Source organism: Protopterus annectens, chromosome 3.part1 (genome assembly GCF_019279795.1).
Source record: "Protopterus annectens isolate FY-2018-M chromosome 3.part1, PAN1.0, whole genome shotgun sequence".
Lineage (NCBI taxonomy): Eukaryota > Metazoa > Chordata > Ceratodontiformes > Protopteridae > Protopterus > Protopterus annectens.
In genome coordinates, this window is record NC_056732.1 from 1,072,565,848 (window position 1) to 1,072,590,794 (window position 24,947).

A 24,947-nucleotide genomic window follows, 5' to 3' on the forward strand; every position below is an offset into this window, starting at 1 on the left:
ACCTGTCAGCTAGGATGTTGGCAATGTCTGTGGGTTCGGTGTATTTTTTGTCATTTTGGACTAATTCTGAGCATATCTGGGAATTCCCACCCAGGTTCCTAACATAACTAAAGAAAGCCTTGTGATTATCCTTAGTGTCCTGTGCAAGTTTTCTCTCGAATCCATAGTTTTTTTCTAATACTGATCAGAGATGCCTTCCCTTTTTGGGATTTTGCTCTATCATGTAGTAGCTTCCTCCTTCTATTGTATAGTTTGTTTATGGCTGGGGTCCACCAGGCAGGACGTCTGCCTTTGGAGGATTGGGTCCTGGTTTTATTTGGGATTGCATGATCCATGCATTCCTGAAGGTGTTCATAGACTGCGTTTATAAAGGATTCTGTGGTCTGGGCCGTATTTTCCACAAGCCCGGTGGCTTTGAAGGATTCCACCTCGGTTTTGAGGAGTGTGAAATTTGCTTTAGAGAAGTTTTTCACTGTGGTTTTCTGGGCAGGGGGTGAGGTCGAGATGTGAATATCCAGTGAGATTAGTTTATGGTCTGATCTTACCAGTGAGGGATACACTTCTGGTCTGGAGCATAGAGTCCCCACGTTGGTGATGATCAGGTCCAGTATGTTTTCCCCTCTTGTGGGAGTGGTAACAAGTTATTCCATAGCATTTGAGTTTATAAATTCTAGGAACCTTTAGGCTAGGGTGTTGGAGCTAGAGTAATGCTCCCAGTCTATGTTTGGGTAGTTGAAGTCGCCCAATATAATGGTGTTTGGAGAGACCTTCATATTTTCCAGTGTTCTCAGGAAGGCCGAGTGGAGTTCCTGGGTTTGGGAGGGTGGTCTGTAGCAGGCTATAAAGTGGAAGGCAGTTTTACCCACTGTTAGTTGCACATGGATAGTCTCTGATGCTTCGTGTTGTGCCACCAACCTGGAGGCGTGGGTATCTTTGACGAATATGGATACCCCCCTTCTTTTATAGTTCGGTCCAAGTTTTGGGGCCGAAAAGCATGGTATGAGGTATAACCTGGTAGTGCTGGGGTGCTCTCGGGAGCCTTGAACGAGGTTTCTGTTACTGCACAGATATCGATGTTCTCCATGCTAAGGAGAGTTTCGAGTGCATGCGTCTTGAGGTTTAGACTTCTGGCATTGAGTAGCATTACTCTTAGTTTCTTATCCCTTGTGATACCTATGGAGGTGGGTTTGTCTTTTGAGCCTTGCCTAAAAAAGGCACTATGGGGGTAGCAAGAGCCTTTGCCAATATCCGAAAGCCCAGGGGTGATAGGTGCAAGCCGTCCCTAGCGAAGCATCGTGGCTTGTCGAGCATGTCATCCCAGGCTGACACAGGCATTGGATCCCCTTTGAATGACAGCAATACGTAAGCCAATTGTTGAAATTGATCATCTTGTCTTCATATTGTGGCATCATTCTTGGTGAAGGTAAGATGCTACTCAAGGTCAGGGTCATACCGGCCTGGGCTAGATGCTCAGAGAGCTCCTCTATGTCTCTTTTCATGTAGTCTAGGGAGGTATGTCTCAGGTCATTCACACCAGCATGGACAATGACCGAGTCATATTTGTACTTGCCTTGGAGTGACCTGAGTTGCTGTGTTATGTGGCGGATCCTAGCGCCCGACAGGCAGCTCACCCTGACCTTCTTTGTTCAGCCTGGTGAGCGGGACGTCAGTGTGCCTGACGATAGAGTCACCTATTACAAGTGTATCAGGTGCGTTGTTTAGCCTTAAGGGCTGTGACTGTTCGGCACACTGGCTTTGTGAGCTATGTGTTGCACGTGTTTTGTTTTGGGGTAGCGGTTGCTTGGGTGTCTGCTTTGGAGGTCTCTGCTCCATAGATTTGTCCTGAAAGACAGTGTCCTCAAACATTTTCATACCCATATCATAAGGTATACAGGAGAACAAATCAATTATATCAATAGTAACAAATAATAAATTATCTGAATATAACTCCGTTTTAATTTTTCTCAACAAACATTTACAACTTCAGTAATATTTCCTTAACTAAGGATCATTTCAGCCTATTGGCGAAGGGGCTTAAATATATTCCCTATACTAAAGGGGATTTAACTAAAACTCTGTAAGACATTAAACTGTTCCTTAGAAAAATTAATTTGGAAATATTATTTTCCAAGAATGATATAAACAGAACAAATCAAAATAATCAAGGATTAATACGCAAGTCCACTTACAATCCCCCTTTGCACTCACAATTAAAAAATTTTGAAATGACTTTAGAAAAAGAAATTAGAGAAATGCAAAGTAAGATTAAATATCAAACTAATTTGAGAAAGGAAGAAAAGACTATTTTGGATGAATTAAAGTCTAATTATGGAGTGAGAGTTATGAAACCTGATAAGGGTGGGGGGATAGTTATAATGGACTCAATATATTATGAAGGAAAAATGAATCAAATTTTAAGAGATGAAACTAAATATACCTGTGTTTCTAGGAATGAGATAAATCTGGCATATCACAAATTAGATATAGTATTACAGGATATGTTACAGGAGGGTTTGATTAATGGTAAAATATATGCGTATCTGAGAGTTGAGAAGCCAAAAATTCCTAGTATTTTTGGAATACCCAAGATCCACAAAAACGCTGAGGATCCACCGTTGAGGCCTATAGTATCTGCTGATGGCTCTAAAACGTTACCATTAGCAAAATATGTTGATACAAAAACTAAACCTATTTGGCTTCAAAACAAGGCTATCCTCAGAGATTCTTGGGATTTGTTGAGAAAAATTAAAACGGAGTTATATTCAGATAATTTATTATTTGTTACTATTGATATAATTGATTTGTTCTCCTGTATACCTTATGATATGGGTATGAAAATGTGTGAGGACACTGTCTTTCAGGACAAATCTATGTCACATTGCGAAAAGGTAGTAAGTACAGCACTCATGGATATAGTTCTAAAGAATAATTTTTTAATATTTAATGGTGAGCTATTTAAAACAAACACAGGGAGTATCCATGGGAGCTGCTTGTGCTCCTACCTTTGCAAATATTATTCTAGCAAAATGGGAAGAAACTTTTGTTTTAAACTCTGTTTAATTCTTGCTGGTCCCTATATCATAGATTTGTGGATGATATAGTTATTTTCTGGACAGATAGCAAGGAAAAATTTAAAGAATTTATGAGATACATAAGTAATTCTACCCATTTTCTTAAATTTACGTATAAACATTCATACAATGTTCTCCAATAATTGGATTTAGAAGTTTACAAAGTAAATAATGAACTAGAAACCAGGATATTTAGGAAAGATACATTTTGTAATTCGTTCCTTCACTATAATAGTGCTCATCCTACACATTGTAAAAGGAATATAGTGAAGGGACAATTTGTAAGAGGATCTAGAATGACTAGCTTAGAGAATGATTTTGTTGCAGAATGTGAACTATTGGAAGAAATGTTTTTGGATAGGGGGTACCCCTATGAATTTATTAAAAAAATTAGGTTAGAAGTTGTAAATGGCAGAGAAAATAGATTTAAACCCATCAAAGGGGTTATGATTAGTAATGAGCAGGAAGAAAAAGAAAAAGTAAATAATGAATTAGAAAACCCAGTTAAATATCAATGGGCATTGGTTCTGGAATACAATGCAACTAATTACTTTATAAAAGGAACCTTTCAAAAGGAATGGGAAAGATTCCTTGCCCTTACCGACTTGGAAGATATACCGAAGTCATCACTAAAAGTGGTTTACAAAAATTCTAGCAGTATAAGAAATATATTAGAAAATAAAAACAACTGTGGTAATCAAAGGGAAGGTGGAAAGAAATTTGGCACATTTAAATGTGGTAGGTGTAACCAGTGTGGATATATTTCTAATAAAGAAGAGATTTTTTTAGAAAGTAGAAAAAGATGGATACAAAGTAAAGGTTACTATAATTGTGACACTAGGGGAATAGTATACCTAGCTATATGTCAAAAATGTGGTTCATTTTATGTAGGGAAAACAGAAAGAACCCTGAAAAGGAGAATATATGAACACATTTATGACATTTCTAAAGGAAAGGAAACAAACGCATTATTTAAACATTCCAAAACATGTGAAGGGTATAAATTCCACTTTTTAGTACTAGATCAAGTAAAACATGATATTAGGGGAGGTATATGGGAAGAGAAAATTGAATATAAAGAGTTATGGTGGCAGGTAACTCTGGAAGCAGGTAGATTTCCAGGGTTGAATGAGTATCTTACCATATTACCACTGCTTAAAATAAGGGCTGCCAAATATTAAAGTAATAATTTTTTAAGACAGTAGATGGCACTGTTTTTCCCTCTACAATTCCTTTCTGTACCTCCTCAGGAATTACAAGTAGTACAAAGATGGATTTTATATAGTGTTTATTTTTGTTTAAAACAAGTCATATGTAATATAAAATGTTACAGTTTTATAAATATTTATGTATTTAACGGCTTTACTCATAAGTTGTTTTTTTTGATAAGGAATAAAATGAATTTAACATTTTACTTTTTAAATTTTATATTCAATGAGCTAATGAATATTTATGAGCCCACTACAATGCTGGTTTGACTGTTTGAAATGTAATTAAGGAGCATTATTGGATAAGGAGTTTCTTAATTTGTATAAAAACTGTTGAGGAGGGAGTTTTATTCATTCATCTGATGAAGTCCTATTGTGGGGACGAAAACGCATGGATGTATTTTAAAGAAAAGCATTAATGATTTGTGACAGTGCGTGGATGTTTTTTTGAAGGTGTTTGGAATAAATACTGAATTTTCAGTTCGTTTCGTCTTTGCTTCCAACCTACAGTACTCTTTGATAAGGTCTCGCTGCAGTCTAATCACATGTGCCATGTAGTTCAGGGACCTTACAGTGAAGGTCGCTGAACTAAAGACCCGCTTCCCGAGACGGTCCATCGAGCGAGACTCCTTGCTCGGGGGATGGACCGAGGGACTCTCTTGGGCTAACTCCCTCTTAGTGGCTGCCGCCACCAACATGGCATCTACGGGGGGTCCCCTTGCTCCAATGGGATTTCTCTGCCTGGGGGGCTCAGGATCTTGTCAGGACATTTGGAGACTGGCTCCACAGTGTCCGGCTCCTTCCATGCCCTAGTGGTGATGAGGTCCACTAAGGGGTCGGCCGGAGGGGACACCAAAGAGGTAGATGGGCCTGCTTCGAACGCCTCCAAGAACACGGATTCGTCCAAGGAAGCCTTGGGGGCAGAACACCCCCCTCTTATCCTAAGCATTTCCATGATGTCTCCGAAGGAGACATCCTCGGGGGGTGACCTTGGGGAGCCTTCCCCCTCATCCAAATCCGTGTCTTCTGTCAAGGACTCAGGGGAGTCCACGTGCCTCCTCTTACACTTCTGCTTGTGAGGAACATCCTTGGGGTGACTGTCCGAGGACGACTCACCAGCAACGTCTTGTTCCAGGGGAACGACCTGAGACGTCAAAGCAGGCTGTCCATGTGGCCGGGCAACGGAAGCCTTACCCAAACGAGAGGGAGTGCAGGATGGAACCATAGCAGGGAGCAGTGGCCTGGATGCACTCAACAGAGCCCTCTCCACCACATCGAAGGCCGAGAGAGAGCCACTCTCTCTGGGATCCGAGAGCCGACCCTCACTCGGATCCAATGGATGGATCGGAGCCGGCGCCGAGACAATCGGATCCGAAGGGCCAGTGTGCTCCGACCTGGACGGAGCCGAAGGCACACTAAACCCCTCGGATCCGAAGCTCTGAGCACGGCTCCGAGAGCTCGGATCCGACAAGGACGGATCCGGTAAACTCGAAGGAAGAGTCTGAGCCGAAGTACCAGATACTGTCGGCACCGACCCACCCCCGGCTCCAACGCTGTCCGGCTCCGAGCGCTCCGAACCCGGGAAGCAGGTCGGAGAAGGAGCTATCGGGACAAAGATGGGTGTTGAGCTCCCCCCCCTGGAGGGGGGGGGAGGCAGGAGCACTCCCATCTGCATTTGGGCCTGGACGAACCTTCGCATCACCCGGTCCAAATCAGCTTAAGAAAGGCTATGCGTTGATCTCAACGAGGCCACCGAGGCTGGCCGGGAGTACCGCCTCGATGACCTCGACGGAGATCAGGTCTCCTCCTCCTCGGGTCCCGGTGAGAAGCATGGAGACCGGAGCCGAGGAGGAGGAGACCTGGAAGCCGTGGAGGGAGAAGCCCGCTTAGCCGGGGGGGGGGGGGCGAAGCGGAGGCCTTGGCCCGCCACTTGTGGTGCTTCTCCCTCCTTTTTTCTTTCCTGGCCTCCCTCTCCTCCGGCGCAGAAGCGGGAGATTGAGTCCCGGCCGGGGGGAGAGAGGCAGGAGTGGCCGTCACAGAAGCCTGGAAGGAGGCCACAGAAGCACCAGAGGCTGAAGCCGAATCCGGGGGCAAGAGTCCCGCTAAGATCAGCTTCGACCTCCGGTCCTTCAGTGCCCTGGGGTTGAACGCCGCGCAGATAGAACGCCCAGAGGAGAGGTGTTCAACCCCAAGGCACCGGACACACAGAGTGTGGCCATCCGCTGGGGAGAGCTTATGGCCACACTCGGTGCACTTAGAAAATATTGGTTTTGGGGCCTCAGACATGTTAGCTAAAGAAAACTCACTCAGTAGGCCCCAAACACACTAAACACACACACACACAGACTACGACCAGTGAGGGATGGGGAGGAAAATTTGACTAGAAAAATTTAAAGAGGTTATATAAAGTAAGGTTATAAGAAGGGAAACCTAACCAACACAACACAATCACACAAGTTTAAGGAGAAAAATTTAAGATACAAGGACTTATCTGACCAAAAGACCAGGAGCTTGCAATCTAGCTGCTGTTCAGAAGCGCGGCAAACTACATCTGAGGTCAGTCAGTGTTGGCAGGGGATTATGGGTAAGGGGAGGAGCTAGGAGCTCGGATCTAAGCTTTGTAATGTTGCCGGATCAGATCCATATCCCACAGGTTGCAGACCAAATGAAGTTAACTACTTCAGATCTGCCTTTATGACAGATAAGACTGAGTAGGATGCAGGATTATATTATAGAACTATTAGCCTAACTAGACTGATCTGCAAGGCCATGGAACGGATCATCATGGACCTCATTAACAAGGACATTGGCAACCTCCAAACACTCAATCCCACAGAGTTTGGTTTTGTAAAGGGGTGGTCATGCCTGTTAAATTTGGTTGACTTCTTTGAGACAGTCATCAAAGCCATGGATGAGGACAAAGACAGTGCACACCGCCTACCATGACCTGTCCATAGACTTTGATACTATTCCCCACTCAGGTAAAAATAGATACTCTCTCTCAACGAGGCATCAATCTGTATGTTACCAGATGAGTAGCAAACTGGCTCACTGACAGAACCCACTTAGTCAAAATAGAGGAAGCCACCTCAGGCAGTAGACCCATAACAAGTGGTGTACCCCAGGGATCAATCTTAGGGAGTCTGTTGTTTGGGACATAGTTTTCTGAGGTGCAGGCTAAAACCAACAGGCTACGGTTGACCAAGTCTGCAGATGACCAAGCTGGGTGCTGTCATCAATTCCCCAAGTGATGTGGACATCCACTAAGAGGGTCTCACCCAAACAAATGACTGGTGCCAGTAACAGGCCCTCAATCTGAATGCCCAAAAATGCATCATCATCCCCTTTGTGGAGAGTGACGTCCCCATAAATTATCACATTAACAACAAGGTCTTAAGCATGCAATCAGTCCTGAGGGACTCTGGAACCCAGGTTGATAGAAAACTGACTTGACCACCATATTGCCTCCATTCTACAGAAAGCTTTCTACATGACCCACCTCATTAGTAAGGGTATCTCATCCAGGGACAAAGAGGTCATAACATCCATGTATTTTTCCCTTATAAGACCCATAGAGTACAATGCCCCTTTTGGCATGTACCTCACACAAAGCACATGCAACAGAAGTTTCTCGTCAGGAGAACCCAGGACCTCAAACATCTACCCTACACAGATAGGCTAAAAGCCCTGCCCCTCTACTCGTCTCATATAGACTCCTCAGAGGTGACTTCTATCTGGCATACAAAGCAATCTTCTAACCAGCCTTGATATGACTGCTGCATATTTGCAGGTCGAGCTCCACTCATGCGTGACCTCAACCTGGTCTGTGACATCAGCAGGACTTGTTGATGGGACAGATTCGTCTCCCAGAGACTCCCCTTACTGTGGGAAAGACTCCCTCTCTACGTCAAGCAGAGTACCTCATTAACCATTTTTAAGTGCAACCTGGATAACTGGATGGGGAACAGTAAATATGCCCCTGGGATCCCACCTTTGTCCCTCCTGGCAGAGGCATCAGGTGCAGACATGTCAGGATATGTGCTAAACTCTTGACTAGGCTTGTAAGGGGCCTCAGGGCCAATAGCCTAGTAACTTCTTATGAACCTGTGATGCAGGTCAAAGCTTGAAGTTCTGAAACTCTTCTGGCTAAAGTGACTGCCAGTAAGAAGAGTATTTTTCATTAAAGACACAAGTCTGTTATAGCAGATAGTTCAAAAAAGGGTCTAGATCAAAGCTTGAAGTAGAAGCAAACCCCAAAGAGGAATATGATCCCTTACTATAGGTCTGAGCAGAAAGGTACCCTTTAAGAATACTTTAACCTCAGAGAAGCAATTGGCATATGGTCATGACCCACATGGAAATTTGAAAAGGCTGCCAGTTAAACATTGATAGTTGAGAAGCTAAACAAGATTGAAAAAGACCAGCTAGAAATTCTAATGATTGCCATACAAAAGAACAGAAAAGGGAAACACACCCTTAGAAGTTGCCCAAATAGAGGATCTTTTCCACTTACTACCACAAGTCTTTCAGGCAGAGGGCTTCTGAGAAGAGGAAAGGATATGCACAACTCTTAGAAAGCTTGGGATCTCCAGCCAGCACTGGTATTTTCAGGAACAAAGTCAACCTGAGAGATTTTAGATTAGAGTGAGGCTGGCCTGAAGAATGGGATATAAAGTCTGAACAGGATAAAGAATGCAAGGAGAGTACAACAGGTTAAGCCACAAGAGGAGGATCCATCCTTGTTTTGGCCAGAAGGGGGTTATGAGAATTAAAGTTGCTCTGCAACAGGCTGCCTTCTGCAGAAACAATCACTGGCATAGGGAGACCTGAGGGTCAGTCATGCAGAAGAACATCCCTCAATGACTGCTCCCTGTGAGGGATCAGGGCAACAAATGATGAATTTGGTGATCAAGGGGGTTGCAAACAGATCACAGCACAGCTGGCCCCAGTGGCTGAAAATGTGTGCTGCTTCTGAATGATTTGAGGGACCATTCATCAGACTGTCAGCTAGAATGCTGGATTTCCCTGGGAGGTGCAGTTCTATCAAAAAGCTTTGCTGGGACACTGCCCACTACCACATGCTCACAGACTCTCAACACAAGGAAAATGATTGGTTTCCCCCTTACTTGTTTATGTTCCAAACCACTGCCATGGTGCTGGTCTGGACAGCAATCACACTTTTGGGGAGGCAGTAGCAATACTAGGACTACTCTCCTCTCCAAGACATAGATGTGAAGATGAGCCTCTGACTGGGTCCAGGTACCTTAAACTGTCTTCTTCAAATGTTTCCCCACAACTCAAGAGGAAAGCATCTGTGGTCACTGCGGCCTTGGGCTGTGGAGAAACAAATGGACACCTTACAGAAATCTGATCTAACATCAGCCACCAAGAGATGTGGCAATACCAAATGCTGGTGAGACAAACAGGAAAAGTCATTGTAGAGCTTGAACAGGTACCAGGCTGGACTTTTCAAAACTGCAATATCCAAGGACAAGCAGAACTGGAGCAAGTCATCTCTCATCTGAATCGACAATGCACTTGAAATGGATGTAAGGAGCCAGTCATCCAGATACAGAAAGACCTGCAATCACTTGCTGCCTCAGCCAGACTGCTACCACTGCCATGCAGTTGGTGAGCACCCAGTAAGCTGTGGTGAGGTGAGGTGAAACGGCAGTGATCTGAAGTGGAAGTGATTGGTTCCAGTCTGAAGCACAGGAACCTCCTGGAATGTCTCGCTATCTTTATGTCACAGTCAAAATCTTTAAGACCCACTGAATATATCCAATCATCTTTCCTCAGCAGAAGTAGGATGGACTGCAATGTCATCATCCAAAACTTTTTTTTTTTTTTAATGAAACAATGTGATTTGCTTAGGTCCAAAATGGGTCTGAGGTGATTTTTCACTGGCACCAAAAACAATCTTGAATAGACCCCCTGGATCCTCTTTTGGTTTGGCAGGATCTCTTGGATGACTTGTTTCAACAACAGCTTTCGAATCTCTGCTACTTCCCTTTGTTAATAAATGGCACGTCTTTAAGGGATTTTTGTCCCAAATTTGGGATAAACTGAAAAATAAAGCTGTAGCCTCTGGAAATGACAAATCACACACACATCAAGACATGATGGCCTCCCCAAGCTTGGGGGTGGACAGTCAAGCACCCCCAAAACTGTCACCAGAGTGCAGCAGTGAGGCAAATTTTCAGGGTTGCTGGAAAGGCTTGATGGAAAAGGTCCTCTGAAGCCCTGATTCTATGGACCACCACTGCCCACAGCATGTCATCTATTAAAGTTCCCCCGCCTCAAGGGTGGGCACGCTTCACTTGACAGCGTCCAGAGAAAACTGTTACAACTTGTGGAAGAAAATATGTAACATTTTTCCACACAAATCTGCTAAACAAGGGCCTTCCAACATGGACTCAAAACAATCTTGTCTACCAGTAAAGCTGTCTTGATTACTGGGTAGAGGAGCTTAATACTGTCTGAAAAAATCTGAGAAAAAAAATAAGTTTTGAGGTAAACATTTTTAATGACAACCCTAAAAACCACAAGCCCAAGTCCATAGCCACAAATTTTGAACAAAAAATAAATAATTTTTCTAAACAAAAAAAATATTTGAATGATATTCAACATCTTGGCTGACAGGTTCAGTGCAAATCCCCCCCCCCCCTCACCACCTACAGGGCCTATTACCATTCTAGGGGATTGTGTAAGTCCAATTATTACTGATACGTTGGTTAACAAGGCTCTATCTAAAGCTAGAAACACTGCCTCCATGGGACAAGATGGTGTCCCAGGCTGTGTCATACGCAAGCTCCAAAAGGAATTAACCCCGCATCTTAATACCCTGTCCAGTCTCAGCCTCTCCACAGGATATATGCCCATAGAATTGCGCACGGCAATGGTGGTCCCGCTACACAAGGGTGGGGCCACAACTGATCATGGGAACTACAGACCAATAAGCCTGACCAGTCTGATCTGTAAGGCTATGGAGCGAATCATTATGGAACTCATAAATGGAGAGATTGGGAACCTCCAGTCGCTGGACCCCACACAGTTCGGCTTCGTCAAGGGCAGATCATGCCTCTTGAACCTGGTGAATTTCTTTGAGACAGTTACTCAGGCTATAGATAAGGGAAAGGAGGTACACACGGCTTACCTTGACCTTGCTAAAGCATTTGACACCATTCCCCATTCAGGTATTATTGACAAGCTCACTAGCCTGGGCATAAACCCTTATGTCACAAGATGGATCGCAAACTGGCTCTCAGGCAGATCCCATAAAGTAAGAGTAGCGGATCTATGTCCGAATCCAAACCAGTAACGAGTGGTGTGCTTCAGGGCTCTGTCCTGGGTCCCCTCCTGTTTGGCATATACTTCTCACAAGTACAGGCAAGCACGGAAGGGCTGTGGCTGACTAAGTTTGCGGACGACTGCAAACTGGGTGCTATAATAGAGTCTTCGGCCGACATGGAGATCCTCCAGAAGGGCCTAAATGAGACTGATGCATGGGGTCAAAGCCATGGTCTCAAGCTAAATGCAAAAAAATGCGTAGTAATCCCCTTTGGAAAAAACAGAGTACCCGCAAACTACAACATAGGAGGTAATCCCCTGAAATCTGAAGAAGAAATAAGGGATCTAGGGACCCAAGTAGATGGTCAGCTTTCCCTTGATAACCATGTTGCCAAAGTGGTTAGAAAATCCTTCTATGTGACCCATCTGATCACGAAAGGGTTAGTATCAAGATCTAAGGATGTAATGGTGCCCCTCTACTCTTCCCTCGTCAGACCCATTATTGAGTACAATGCACCAACTGGAATGTACCTGGCTAGACATCTCCAGCAGCTGGAGACCACAAAGGTACCTAACCAAGAGGATTACTGGCCTCAAACAGTTGCCCTATGCAGCACGATTGAAAAGGTTAAGACTGTTCTCTGTTGCATACCGCTTTTTCAGAGGCGATCTCTGTCTAACGTACAGAGCCATGTCCAACCCAGAACTGTTGAACATGCTCCATCTTAGCAAAACCAAATCTACTCAAGCTACACGCTCTAGGAATACAAACCTCAACACAACAATGAATAGAACATGCTGGAGGGATAGATTCCCTTCGCAGAGACTTCCCTTACTATGGAACAGGGTCCCGATCTACATAAGACAGAGCCCCTCACTATCACTCTTCAAGAGGAACATTGATGAGTGGATGGGTAACAGAAGGTTCACACCGGGGATCATACCAACAGCACTACTAGATAGGGGCCAAGGGTACTAGCTGCTAGTACAAGGGTCTAGGGAACTACTAAAGGGGCGGTGAATACCGCACAACGTGGCTGGGCTAATATATGCCTTCGGGCAGATAGCCCAGTACCCAGTACCAACCTCTGAACCTATTTCCCCACAGGAATCCATGTCAAAAACATGTCAGATCTAAGGTAAAATGTTTTAGTGACAACCACTAAATTCCATTCCACGTCTTTAGCAAATATTTCTAACAGAAAAAAATCTTCATAACAGCAGGTGGAAAATATTTCTTAACAGGGTACTGTCTGCACACCCTTAATGAAGCTTTCACCAACAGGTTGCACAAAGCATGCAGAAACACCACACTTCAAAACAGCAGGTTTTGAAGTTTTGGCACCCAAGACACCTTTTTTATACTACTTTTCTCAATTTCCAGTGGCCAAGTCAAATGGAAGGTGCCCTAAAACTTTGAAAGATGTATGGCTGGTCAATCCTTGACTGTACTTCCCACATAATATAAGCTAATGCAAACTGTCCAACTGATGAATATTACTTGCTTTTACAAAGCTTTTGATGCCTGCCTTCAGCTGCAGGATCACATGATTCATTGATTAGCACTAACCCTATTAAATACATATCAAATTTCCCACATTAAAAATACAACAGTGCTGTCCATCCCACAAAGAATATTCCAGAAGGGATGTATGAGATTGCAAGGCAAATATTTGTACAGAAAACATTCTTTCCAAGGGTGTACATGGTGTAGCAGCAAAGAACAGTTGTGGAGGTAAACTTACCATAACAATAGATGCTTGAATGATTACTAATGAAGAAGCCTTAGCTAAATGGGTTATATCCTGCATCAGATAACAGCCTTCCCTTTGCCCAAAACAGTCAGTCAACTTGAACAGAGACAACTAAAATGACAGATCTGTGCACCCTTCAGAGCCTTCATGCCAACATACAGAGGGAGGCTGACCCTGAAATGACAGTGCTGACCCCCGAAAGGACAATACTAGGGATAACAAACAATAAATATTCACAGCCTGGAATACACAGCACACCAAAAAAAAAAAAACAAGTGAGATATTGGGAGGGAGCTGCCATACTTAATCTCCAACTATTTCCTCTTCTTGTGGTGCTAGACCCCCCCCCCCCCCCCCGAGTAATTCCTTGAACTGTTGTGCTTCCTCTCAAGTCATCATTCAGGTCTTCAGCCTAGTCTCTGTTGATCCTAGAGCTTTCTGTGACCACTGCTAGCAGATGATTGTGGCAAACAGTGGTTTATGCTGTGAGCTGGCTGTTTCACTGGGAATGACTTTGTAATCTCCGATTCTGCCCCACTGCCCTTTCCTTACTACGAGGAAGCCTACCAGAGCTGTATGTTGACAACTCTTGTACGTGATCTTCAGACTCTCTCTTGATGAGCCACATGTTTGGTCACCATCAAGCCAATTGCCAGAAAGAAGTCTAGAAAGGCCACCCCTCTTATTTCTGATGCCTCACCCACGTGGACCTGGACAATCCTCAAATCCTGTTCTGTTTATCCTGACATGTGCATTCAGGTTACCCATTATCAACACCAATTCATGTTGTCCTGCTTTGTCTAGCAGGCTGTGTAACTGCTATCTGAATGCACTCCTATCCTTACTAACACAACCTTGCTGTAGGGCATAGGTGGCGATTATAAATACTGCCATATCATTACACTGGAGTCGGACCGCTGTGTGTCCGTCACTTATTCTGAGGACATCATTTAATGTCTTCTGAAGCCTCTCGCTCCCTATAAATTCCCACACCATTTCTAGCCAGTCCTCCTCCTCAGCAGTAGACTCTGGATGCCAAGCCAAGTGGCTTTGCTGCACTACCCTTCCATCATGTCTCCCGGATACACAGAATGCCCAGCCTCCTCCTTACCACCATGTCATCTACTTCCCAGCTCCATCTTGTCAGTGAATCTATATTGAATGCAGCAATTGTTATTTCCTGTTTGGCAGATTGATTGTAAAGCCACTCAGAACTGTGCCAATTAATCCAAAATGGGCAGCCAGACACTGGTTGACCAGTAGTTCACAGACCTAGGGCTGCTGAGCTTTATGGCATCCACGCACTGAATAAGAACACATACCCCACCCACACCATTAGCATGGGTCCCTAGTATAGGTCGGAGTAGGCTGGCTCTTAAAACCACTTATCGGCAAATACCTATGCCCATTTGGCAACATTAGTCAACATGACTGAACCAACTAGAGCCGTGTTTTACACCACTGAGTGGCAAGCCTCACTTGTTCCACCTTAAGGATCCTGTGTACCACAACAGATACCCAAAATGGTTGCTCTATGCAACTCTTCCCCCTACAGAGCATCATTTGGAGACAGCACTGCTGTCCACAAATACATTCTTGGGTAAGTTTGAAATGGAAAGATGCAGCATGTTTTGGGGAGGTGGGAAGAACAGTCGTGTTAAATCTTACCACAATCACAGATGTTCTTCTCTTCACTGCTGCAGTATTCTTAACCTGAGGGGGATCTCCCACCTGAAGGTGAACAAATATCGGCCAGTATACAAAAGTCTTATACTACTGTAGGGTACATTCGATGTCGCATGTAGGCTGCAGTCGGACATAAGCAATAAAAGCAATGTACCAGCCTCAGAACTTTTCTGGTGCCAGTCAAAATGCCATCCTGACAGTCAGTCTGATCATTTCAGTGATTGCGAACACAGCCTTTGCCAGGTGACTGCCCTATTGGGGTTTATTTTCTCTTTACTACTGTTTGGTTATGTCATCTAAGAAAGGCCACTGCCAGTGTGGAAGACAAATTCCACACAAGGACAGACATTCACAGTGTCTCTTTAGTTTAGGGCCTAGCCATGACCACAGCATTTATCAGTCCTTCTTACCAAAGACCTTCAGAAGCAGGCTCTCTTACTATTTAGAGAACCAATGGCTTAAGTTGCTAGCCAAGAGTATGGAAGGTACCTCTGGGTCCAACGCTGAGCTAGTAAAGGAGAAGAAATCTCAGCCTGCAGCTTCTGCTGCAGCTCCACTATCAGACATTCCCCCTGAGCTACTTAGCAACCCAGAGGCATATCAGACTTCAGGCATAGATTCACAGGCCAAGCCCAGTTCTGAGGCCACCTTAATTTCGGCCACTTGCAAGTCTTTGGAGGTAGAACAGACGTCCAATCAAAAGTACAGAGGATCCTGGGGGAGTACCACAAACTCAAGAGAAGAGACTGAGCCAACCCCTTTTGAATGCAGGCTTTCATCTGGTCCTCTGATGTTGAATAGGACTGTTTCGCCCGCAAAAAAAAAAAAAAAAAAAAAAGCACTGGTCCCCTACCAAACAGGCCCCTACAGACTGGTAGGCTTTTTCCTCAAACTTGGTTTCAGGCCTTCATGGCACTCAAGCCGCCTTCCTCTCAGCCAGCTCCTACTACTACTCCCCAACCTTCTCAGAAAAGGATTAGGGACAATGATTCCTCTGATAAAGAGGAATCTTTGCATTATTCAATGCAAATTCCCTCTCCACAGGAATATGCTTCCCTTGAAGAGTCGTCAGTCAGTGGTGATTCTCCTATGGAAGAGATCTTTATATGATAATCTTCTGAAAAGTGGGAGAACACTAAGTGGGGCACATACCAAATTTCTGATGTCCAAAAAAGATACCATCAACTTCTATAAGTTGATGTCCCTGGTCCTCTGCAGTTCTACCAGTATAATGGCCAGAGGTCAGGATCAAACCATGGACCTTGTGCATGGGAAGTGAAGGCCTTAACCATTAAACCAACTGGTCTTCCAAAACAGCATGTGTGATGACTACAGAACATATATGTAACCAAGCCAGCTGTGGAAATAAAGCACATAAAGAAAGCTGGTGGTGGACTGCAGAAGTCCAGGAAGTCATCAAAAGAAAGGCTTAGTGCAGGAAAAAATGAGAGACAGTAAAGACAGACTAGGCTAGGAAGAATACTGGCTGACTAAGAAAGAAATTGGAATAGCTAAAAACAAGGCATCAGAGACACTCTAACTTCTGCAAAGGGACTCCGTAGAAGACGCAAGGAAACTATATCAGGTTGCAAAGCAAAGACAGAAAGACAAAGAGGGCAGTCAGATACCCTTCATAAGGGATGCCTGCAGCAGCCTGCTCACCAGTCCACAGGACAAAGGCAGATGAAAGGAATATTTCCAGCAGCTTCTGAAAAAAGAAAACCCCACAGAAGCTGACACAGTCGACAATGAAAGAGGAAGAGAAGCTCACTATAAAAGTAAGAACAGCTCTAAGGAAAATAAAGTTAGGGGAAAGCAGCAGGGTCAGATAAGGTCACAAAAGAAATGAAGAAGATGCTGGGTGAGATGGGGGAAAAATGGCTCCTAAAAAGACACTCATAGCAGTACGGAGAAAAAGGCATACCCCAGTTGACTGGAAAATAAGCATACTTATTTTCAAGAATAAAGGGGACATTCACAGCTGTGGGCAGTACAGACAGATTAAACTTCTGTGACACTGCATGAGGGTAAGTGATGGAAGGAATATGCAGAGTGGTGGTAGAAAGTAAGATGGGGTATAAGCAGTTCAGGTTGGCTGCATTGCATCCCGATCCAAAGATGTTTGCAGCAAGACAAATACTTAAGTTAGAGATGAGAGTTCAACTGGGCATTCCTCGACTGGAGAAAGCATACAAGTTCCTAAAAAAGCCGATTTTGGGCAGTTCTGCAGTGGTTCAAAGTCCCAGAAACTTTGGTAGAATTAGTACAGGCTATGTACAAGGACACAATGGCTCAAGTACAGTGTTCGGTCTCAAAAAAGGGTTCCCAGTGGTAATGGTTGTGCATTAGGGTTCAGATCCGAGCCCACTTCTGTTCATGTTCATTACCGGCTATATTAACAAATAGGTCAGAGAGAACAGATAAAGTTGTTGCATGTAGATAATGTTGCACAACAGCAGATTCTAAGCAAGAATTTTGGCAAAGGATAGGGGAATGGAATACAAAACTGAAGGCAAATAGGAGGAGACGGTTTACAGAAAGGTAGTTGTAATGGCAGCAAATGGAGAAAATCAAAAGAAATTGAAAATTCAGATAGAAGGGAAAATAGTGAAAGGGTTAACCGTTTCAACTATCTGGGAGAGATGGTGATGGAGAACGAAAGTCTGAATGAGGAGGTCAAAGCTAGAATAAACTGCTAGAGAGACAGGTGGTAGGTTGCAAACAGTGGGACAGACGAAATAAGGACATAAGAGCAACATCCAAAGTGGCTCCAACTACAGAAAAGGTCAAAGGGAACATATTATGGTGATTTAGGCACATGCAGAAAAAAAAGCAGATGACGATCTGGTGAAGATTTGAAACAGACAGGAAGAAGTTAAGAGAAAATGAGGGCATCCAGCAAAGAGGTGGATGCACTGTGTGACATCAGACCTCATTGTCAAGTATGAGTGCTGAAGAAGGTAACGTGACACTGAACAGAGAGGGATGGCAAAAGCAGACTCAACATCCCAACACTATGAAGAAAATGGAAACAAAAAAGGGGGGCTGATGATGATGTGGGGAGGGATCGGCTACTGCAGAAGTGATCATTCAAGCATCTACAGTCATGGTAAGTTCACTTCCAGAAAAACACTGTGTTCACCACATTGATCACTGCTGCAGTACCTTTAGCTACAGAAGTAGATTACCTTAGCTTACTACATTTGAGGTGGAAGAAGAGTCTAGGAGTATCTGAAGACTGGTCCTAGCAAAGCCTGATCTAGACCTAGAGAAGGAAATCAAGCTTATAGTGCTTTCTAAAAGTATGTGCAGAGCACCAAGTTATAGATTCGAGAATATTTCTAAAATCCAAATCTTTCCAAAACGCTACAGATAAAGCCAAAGCCCTGGTACTGTGGGCTAGGACCCTGCATGGAATAGTACTGTTGTGATGAGTATAAACAAAAAGTAACAGCCTTAAATAACCAACTGGAATTAGTCTGTTTTGACAAATGTTCCTTCTTACCTTCACAAGAAATGAACAATCTATCCAAAGAGCTAAAAGATTAAGTTCTGTCAAGACAGTACCAAAACTGTCTGTGGACATCCAAGGTATGGAGTATCCTTCCTCATTTTTAGGTTCAGGAAAGAAAACAGGGAGATGGAAAGTTTGACAAAGTAAACTCAAATACCACTTTAGGCATAAAAGTAGGATTAGCGCTCCAAGACACCTTGTCAATGGGGAAAATGAGACAGGGTTGACTCACAGCAATAGTTTGCAACTCTAATACTATTCTTGCATATGTCAGAATAATCAGTAAAACTGCATGCCATGTTAAGAACATAAAGTCAGACATTTCAGTTAGTTCAAGTGGAGCAAGTGCTAGATTTTCTAACACAAAATTAAGGTCTCAAGGAGGGGACACAGGTTTTCTTGATGGCCTTTTATGAATATCTCCTTTGAAAAACAATTTGACATGAGAATGTATTGAAAGAAGATGCTCCATGGGCAGACATGCTGGAATGGCTGATAAATGAACCTTGCTGTAGCCGTAGTACGAAAGACCATAGGATAGAAACTTGCACACATTTGGAGAGACCAGAGAACAACTAGCCTTGAAATGGTGCTGGTTAAGTTGTTTGCACCAACTAGAAAACCTATTCCATTTATTAATATATGGATTTTCTAGTAGCAGGCTTTAACATCCAGGCATTCAAATGAAGTTGACTGGGGATGGAATGTATCAAACATTCTTGCTCTAGTGTGAGGATATCCAGTCAGTGAGAAAGCAGATAGTAATTGCCCATAGCCATTTCCAAAAGGAGGATGAACCATGGTTGCCTGGGCCAGAAGCGAGTCACCACAATGATTTTGGGGAATTCCTTCTAAATCTTCAGAAGTACCCTCAATATCAGCTGAAGGCATTTGTGTTCCAGGCCTTCTTGCATGGAGTCCTAGAGCAGAATCTTGTCTGTTTATTTCCAGAGAGGAGGCAGAGAGTTCTACTTGAACTCCTCTACAGTATCATGTATGCACTCAGGTCACTGCACCACATGTACCATTAGGATTCTATTATAATTCATCTGCCTGTAAATGACCCAAGGTGTACCTCACTGGACTATATGAAGAAAAACATTATGGATCTCTGTCACAGACAGATTACTTGCCTTGCACTAAGAAATGGTTAAAACTCTATCCATCCACATACAGCCTTTTTTAGGCAATGTCAAAATGACAAAACTACCAACATGGCACAAAAAAAAAAAAAAACTCATAGCAACCTTAAGGTGCTACTGATTAATGCCAGGAGCTCAAACAAAAAACTCTTCACCCTACAAGTTCTCCTCACTCTGGAGAATGTAGACACCTGTGCTGTTAGCAAGACTTGGCTTAAAGCCATAGAAAGTACTCCAGCAGTTGAACGCTATAGTGCCTTCCACACATGTAGACCAACAGCAGCACAGACAGGGGCTAAAGGTGGGGATGTTTCAATCTATGTTAGCAGCCAATACAACTCTATGCTAGTTAAGCAGGATGATGTCCTGGAGTTCATCCATGTCCAATTCTCTATAGGCAAGGTCTCCTACAGGTTGCCCTCTATGAACCACAAAGCTCACAGCTCTTATCTAGACCTATTAGATGTACTCACCATCCAGGCCAATTGCCCTAATCATGGAAGACTTTAAATACCTCTCTACAGATTTGTAAAAATACACTGCCTTAAACTCGCAGGCATAGCATTCCCTGGACTTCAACACCACAAAAACCCTGGACCAGATAGTGCACTTTCCAACCAGAGGATCAAACATACTGGACCTAGTACTTACCAACATGGAAAAGCACTGCAGGCTCTCCCCTCCCATGTCACATCCTCATTGATGAAGTCAGACCACAAAGCTGTCTCCCTCAAAAAAAAAAAAAAAAAATCAACCTGGAAAACCCAACTAAATCCATAACAGTTAGGAACTATGCTACAGCAAACTACATCCCTATTAAGCAGTGATTTATCAAAATTCATGGCTCCCGCAAACCCAGAGAACACAGCCACCTATGCAGAATTATTTGCACAAACATGTAATTGGCTGCACTATGGCTTCTGTAACTACCAGACATAAGCCCAGATCTAACGCCAAAAACAAACCACACTGGTGGAATCCTTACCTTGACAAACTGTATAATAAGAGAGAAGAAAAAACACAAACAGTCATTGCCAAAACCAGGACAAGCAACGCTCAGAGATAAGAACGCTCTAATTCAACTAATTAAGAAACTAAAAGGACTAAGAGTCCATCAAGGCCAATTCTGATGGCAGGAAAGCCTCTCAGGCTAACAACAATCACAAGGCCTTCTTCAGCTACATCAGAATTCTTAATTGTAATATTTGGTGTGCAGAACTGATGGTAAATGGCACAACCTTCACTGACCAAGGTGACAACAAATCTACTGGATGATAAAATTTAGCTCTAACTTCTCCCCACACTGTGCCCTTCTATCTCCTGTGAAATCCCTTCTAGCATATCCTGTCCCCCTCCAAACTATCAGCAGGGAGCAGGTCCTGAAGGTGCTCACTATAGCCAAAAACATTACTTCAATGGGACACGATTATATCCCCAGTTGCCTCCTTAATAGCCTGAAATATGACCCAGCAGGACCACTTGAGGCAGTCTTCAACTACACCCTCAAAACAGGTGACATGCCAGGTGAATGGAAGGTTGCAACAGTCAACTCTCTACATAAGGGTGGACCAACTTACCTCGGGAACTAGACACCCATCAGTCAGACAAGACCAATATGGAAAGCCATGGAACAAATTATCATGGAAATGAGCAACAAGGACATTGACAACCTACAGACACTGGACCCATCCCAGTTTGGCTTTGTTAAGGGAAGGTCTTGCCCACTTAACCCAGTAGACTTCAAGAGTTTCACCATGGCTATGAATAAGGGGAAAACGGTGCATTCCACTTTACCTGGTCAAGCCATTCAATGCAATGCCCCACTCTGCTACTGTTGACAAACTCTCAGAAGTAGGCATAAATCCCTACATAACTTACTGGCTTACCAGCTGGCTCACAGTTAGGACCCAAGAAGTCAGGATTAGTGAGACCACCTCCACCAAGAGGACATCAGTGGAGTACCCATGCTCCTGTTTGGCAACTACTTCTTGGAAGTCAAGGCTCATGTCAAAGGCCTCAGATTCCCCAAGTTTGCAGTTCAGTGTAAACTGGGAGTTATAGACTTCACCCTCGACATCAACATTTTACAAGACGGTCTACCACAAACAAACAACTGGAGCGAAAGCCATAGATTAAAAGTCAATGCAAAGAAATGCATTATAATGCCCTTTTGGAAAGCATACACCCAAGCTAATTACTTTATTGATGTCATCAGCACGTAGCCAAGAAAGTAAGGAAATCATTCTGTTGCCTAACTAATAAGCAAGAGAACTGCATCCAGGTCCAAGGAAGTATTAGTACCACTCTACTCAGACCTTATCACACAATCACGGAGTACAACGCCGTACCTAGTCAAGCACTTGCAACAGATGAAATGTCCTCAAAGGTTCCTCAGTAGGAGAATCCACAGTATGAATACCCTGTCCTACACAGATCGTCTTAAGGCCCCATCTCTGTATTCAGTCTCTTACAGGTTACTGACAGGAAATCTATGCCTAGCATGCAAGTTGTCCTTGGATACAGCTCTGATGCATCTCTTACACATCCACAACGCAAACACCAGAAACACTAGATGCAAGGATCTGAACTTCATCTGCAACATAAACAGAACCTGCTGGAGGAATCAATATGGGTCTCAAAGGATCTCCACACTAAGGAATAAGCTCCCCATCTATGTGAAGCAGAGTTCATCCCTACCCTGTTCAAAAGAAACCTTGATCATTAGATGGGAAATCTCAAACTCACCCATGGCCTGACCCAAAGTCTCTGATGGGCAGAGGTAACAAGTAAATTAATTCCGAACTAGTATAACCCCCACAACACATGCACACACAAAATATTTAGCTGCATCCTTACTAAGGTACCCCACCATACAGGTGTCCAAGGAACTAACTGACAACACTGGGTTGGGTTCCATGGCTAGGCCTGTAAAGACCCTGGTGGTTGTTAACCTAGTATGAACCTGCAAAGCTCATTCCGAATTTATCCACTTATCAGATCAACTGCAAAACTACAATAATACATTTCTCCAGCTATGAAAAAAAATAAGAATTAAAACTTGTACATTACCAGCAGTTCATCCATGCTTGTTTGACATTTTTCCAGGTTGATGCGTTTAATTGCTACTTTCTCCTTCTTTGGCTTACAAGAAGCTGCCTGCACAACAGCTGTGGCTCCACTTCCTGAAACAATAAACCATTTCACTGTCACCATGGTTTAAGATAAACACATTCTACTTTTATTCTGTATATAATCACCTGGAATTAACTGAAACATTATTATGGTTATCATTTTGTGCTGGTGCTGAAAGTACTGGTAAATGGTATTCACCATAACTGCAGAGTGACAAAACTGTCACCTGCAAGCAAATTAACAAGTTGATACCCCACACTGGGATTCAGTATTTGCACAGTTTATCTGATCTTCAATAATTTGCTGCATCATTTATCAAAGTAAGGCTTATCCTTTGAACAGCATCTAACCTACAATTATTTCCATCTTTTCATGTTATATCTACATATACATTACTACAATTTAATTCCTTCCAAAACTGAAAGCAAAACATAATGTACTTTACACAGTGGTAAATCTTAAACACAGACATTATTTTTAAACCTAAATCAACATCTACTACTTTTTCTTGCCACAACTTTTCTCGTACACATTTTGCCACTGAGAAATCAAATGAAGTACTGTACCATCAAGCACAGCCAGATATCTCAGCTTTAATTTTTGATATAAAAAAAAAGTTCTCCCCCACAAAGGCTTTTTTAAAAGCATTAACTAGAGTACCTCCTGAAAGACAGGGGAACGCAGTTTGACAACTGCAATAGTGCTTGTTTCATTCATGCCCTACTACAAAAAGGACAGTTGTTTAAGTTACCATAACAATAGATGTCCAGCTGATCTCTACTGCTGCTGTAGCCCTATCTATACAAGTTACATCCTGTTAAGGTTATAACAGCTAGACAGCATCCAAAGCTTCAAGGGCACCTTCCACACACCCAAACCATTAATCAGCTCGAACTGGGCTGAAGAAAGAGGTTTGAGCACCAAGCCCTTCAGGGCTTACATGCCAACTGAGATAGGGAGGCTTAAAGCACTGAAAAGGTCAACGCTAAGAAAGTAAAGATATTTGCAGCCTCACTCTGGCAGCAGAAATGCACAACAGTAAGGAGGATGAGGGAGCAGCAATGATAAGTCAAAAACGCAAAACCTCTGGGAAATAGTTCCAGAGGAAGTTGAGGAATACCTGAAAATGGGAGGAAGCGACTTTCAAACCATTAGTGGATAGAACCCAAGAGTTTGAGGCAATTCATAGCCAATCTGGAAGGACAGGGAAAGATGTCGGACAAAGGAACCTGTCAGAGGGAAGGGGGAAGCAAGAAGTCAGATAGAACCAGGCTTGTTCTGAAAAGGTGGTTTCTGGGAAGCAGAAGTCTTAAGACTTAGCAGGAGACACACTTCTAGAACCCTTCTTCCCCTTATGAGTAAGGCAAGATTGCCTACAAACAAAGGCAGACTTGGAAGGATAGTTTCTCAAACTTAGGAACAGGTCAGATAAAAATACGTTTCAGCTCCTGCAATGCTTTGCCCTTGTCCTGGGGGAAGTTGAAAAGGTTGGCAGCAGCAGATTCAAAAAGCCTTTTGTTATCCAAAGAAGCATCCAAAAGTTTGGCCCTGAGGTCATCTGGCAAAGCCTGAAGATGAAGCCAAGAATAGCACCTCATAACTGAACCAAAGGCAGCAGCCCTGGAAGAGGCATCTTGCAAAGTGAAGCCCAGCAGGGAAAGGACAGAGGCTTTCCTCTCAGAGTCAGAAAGGTCAGAAGTCACCTTATAAACCTGAGAAAGGACAGCCAAAACATACCCGGTCATAAGAGTCTGGTAGTTGACTGCCCTAAAGGACAAGGTGGCAGCAGTATAAAAAAAACAAAAAAAACACATTCCATGGCCCTACTATCCTTATCAGAAGGCAACAGCTTGGACGACTTGACAAAAGAGATCGATGCTACTTTCCCCTCGGAGTCAAGAATATCCTATAGTAAAACCTGCAGACACTGGACCCAACCCAGTTTGGTTTCGACAAGGGCAGATCATGCCTACTCAACCTGTTGGACTTCTTTAAGAAGGTCACCAAAGCAATGGATGAGAGCAAAATCATTCACACTGCCTACCTTGACCTGGCCAAGGCATTTGACACAATACCCCAGTCGGGCATTGTTGACAAACTCAAGAGGTTGGGTACAAACCCGTATGTCACCCGGTGGATAGCCAACTGGC

The 24,947-nt window shown here is 43.5% G+C and overlaps 1 protein-coding gene across 1 annotated transcript in view; it reads right to left on the minus strand.

Moving 5' to 3' along the window:
• LOC122798354 (serine/threonine-protein kinase OSR1-like) overlaps positions 1-24,947 on the minus strand; it is a 2,305,884-nt gene that overhangs the window by 2,024,348 nt on the left and 256,589 nt on the right. The window contains exon 2 of the mRNA XM_044067206.1: positions 22,735-22,847. Coding sequence (XP_043923141.1) covers positions 22,735-22,847 — 113 coding nt within the window. The remainder of the gene's footprint in view (positions 1-22,734; positions 22,848-24,947) is intronic.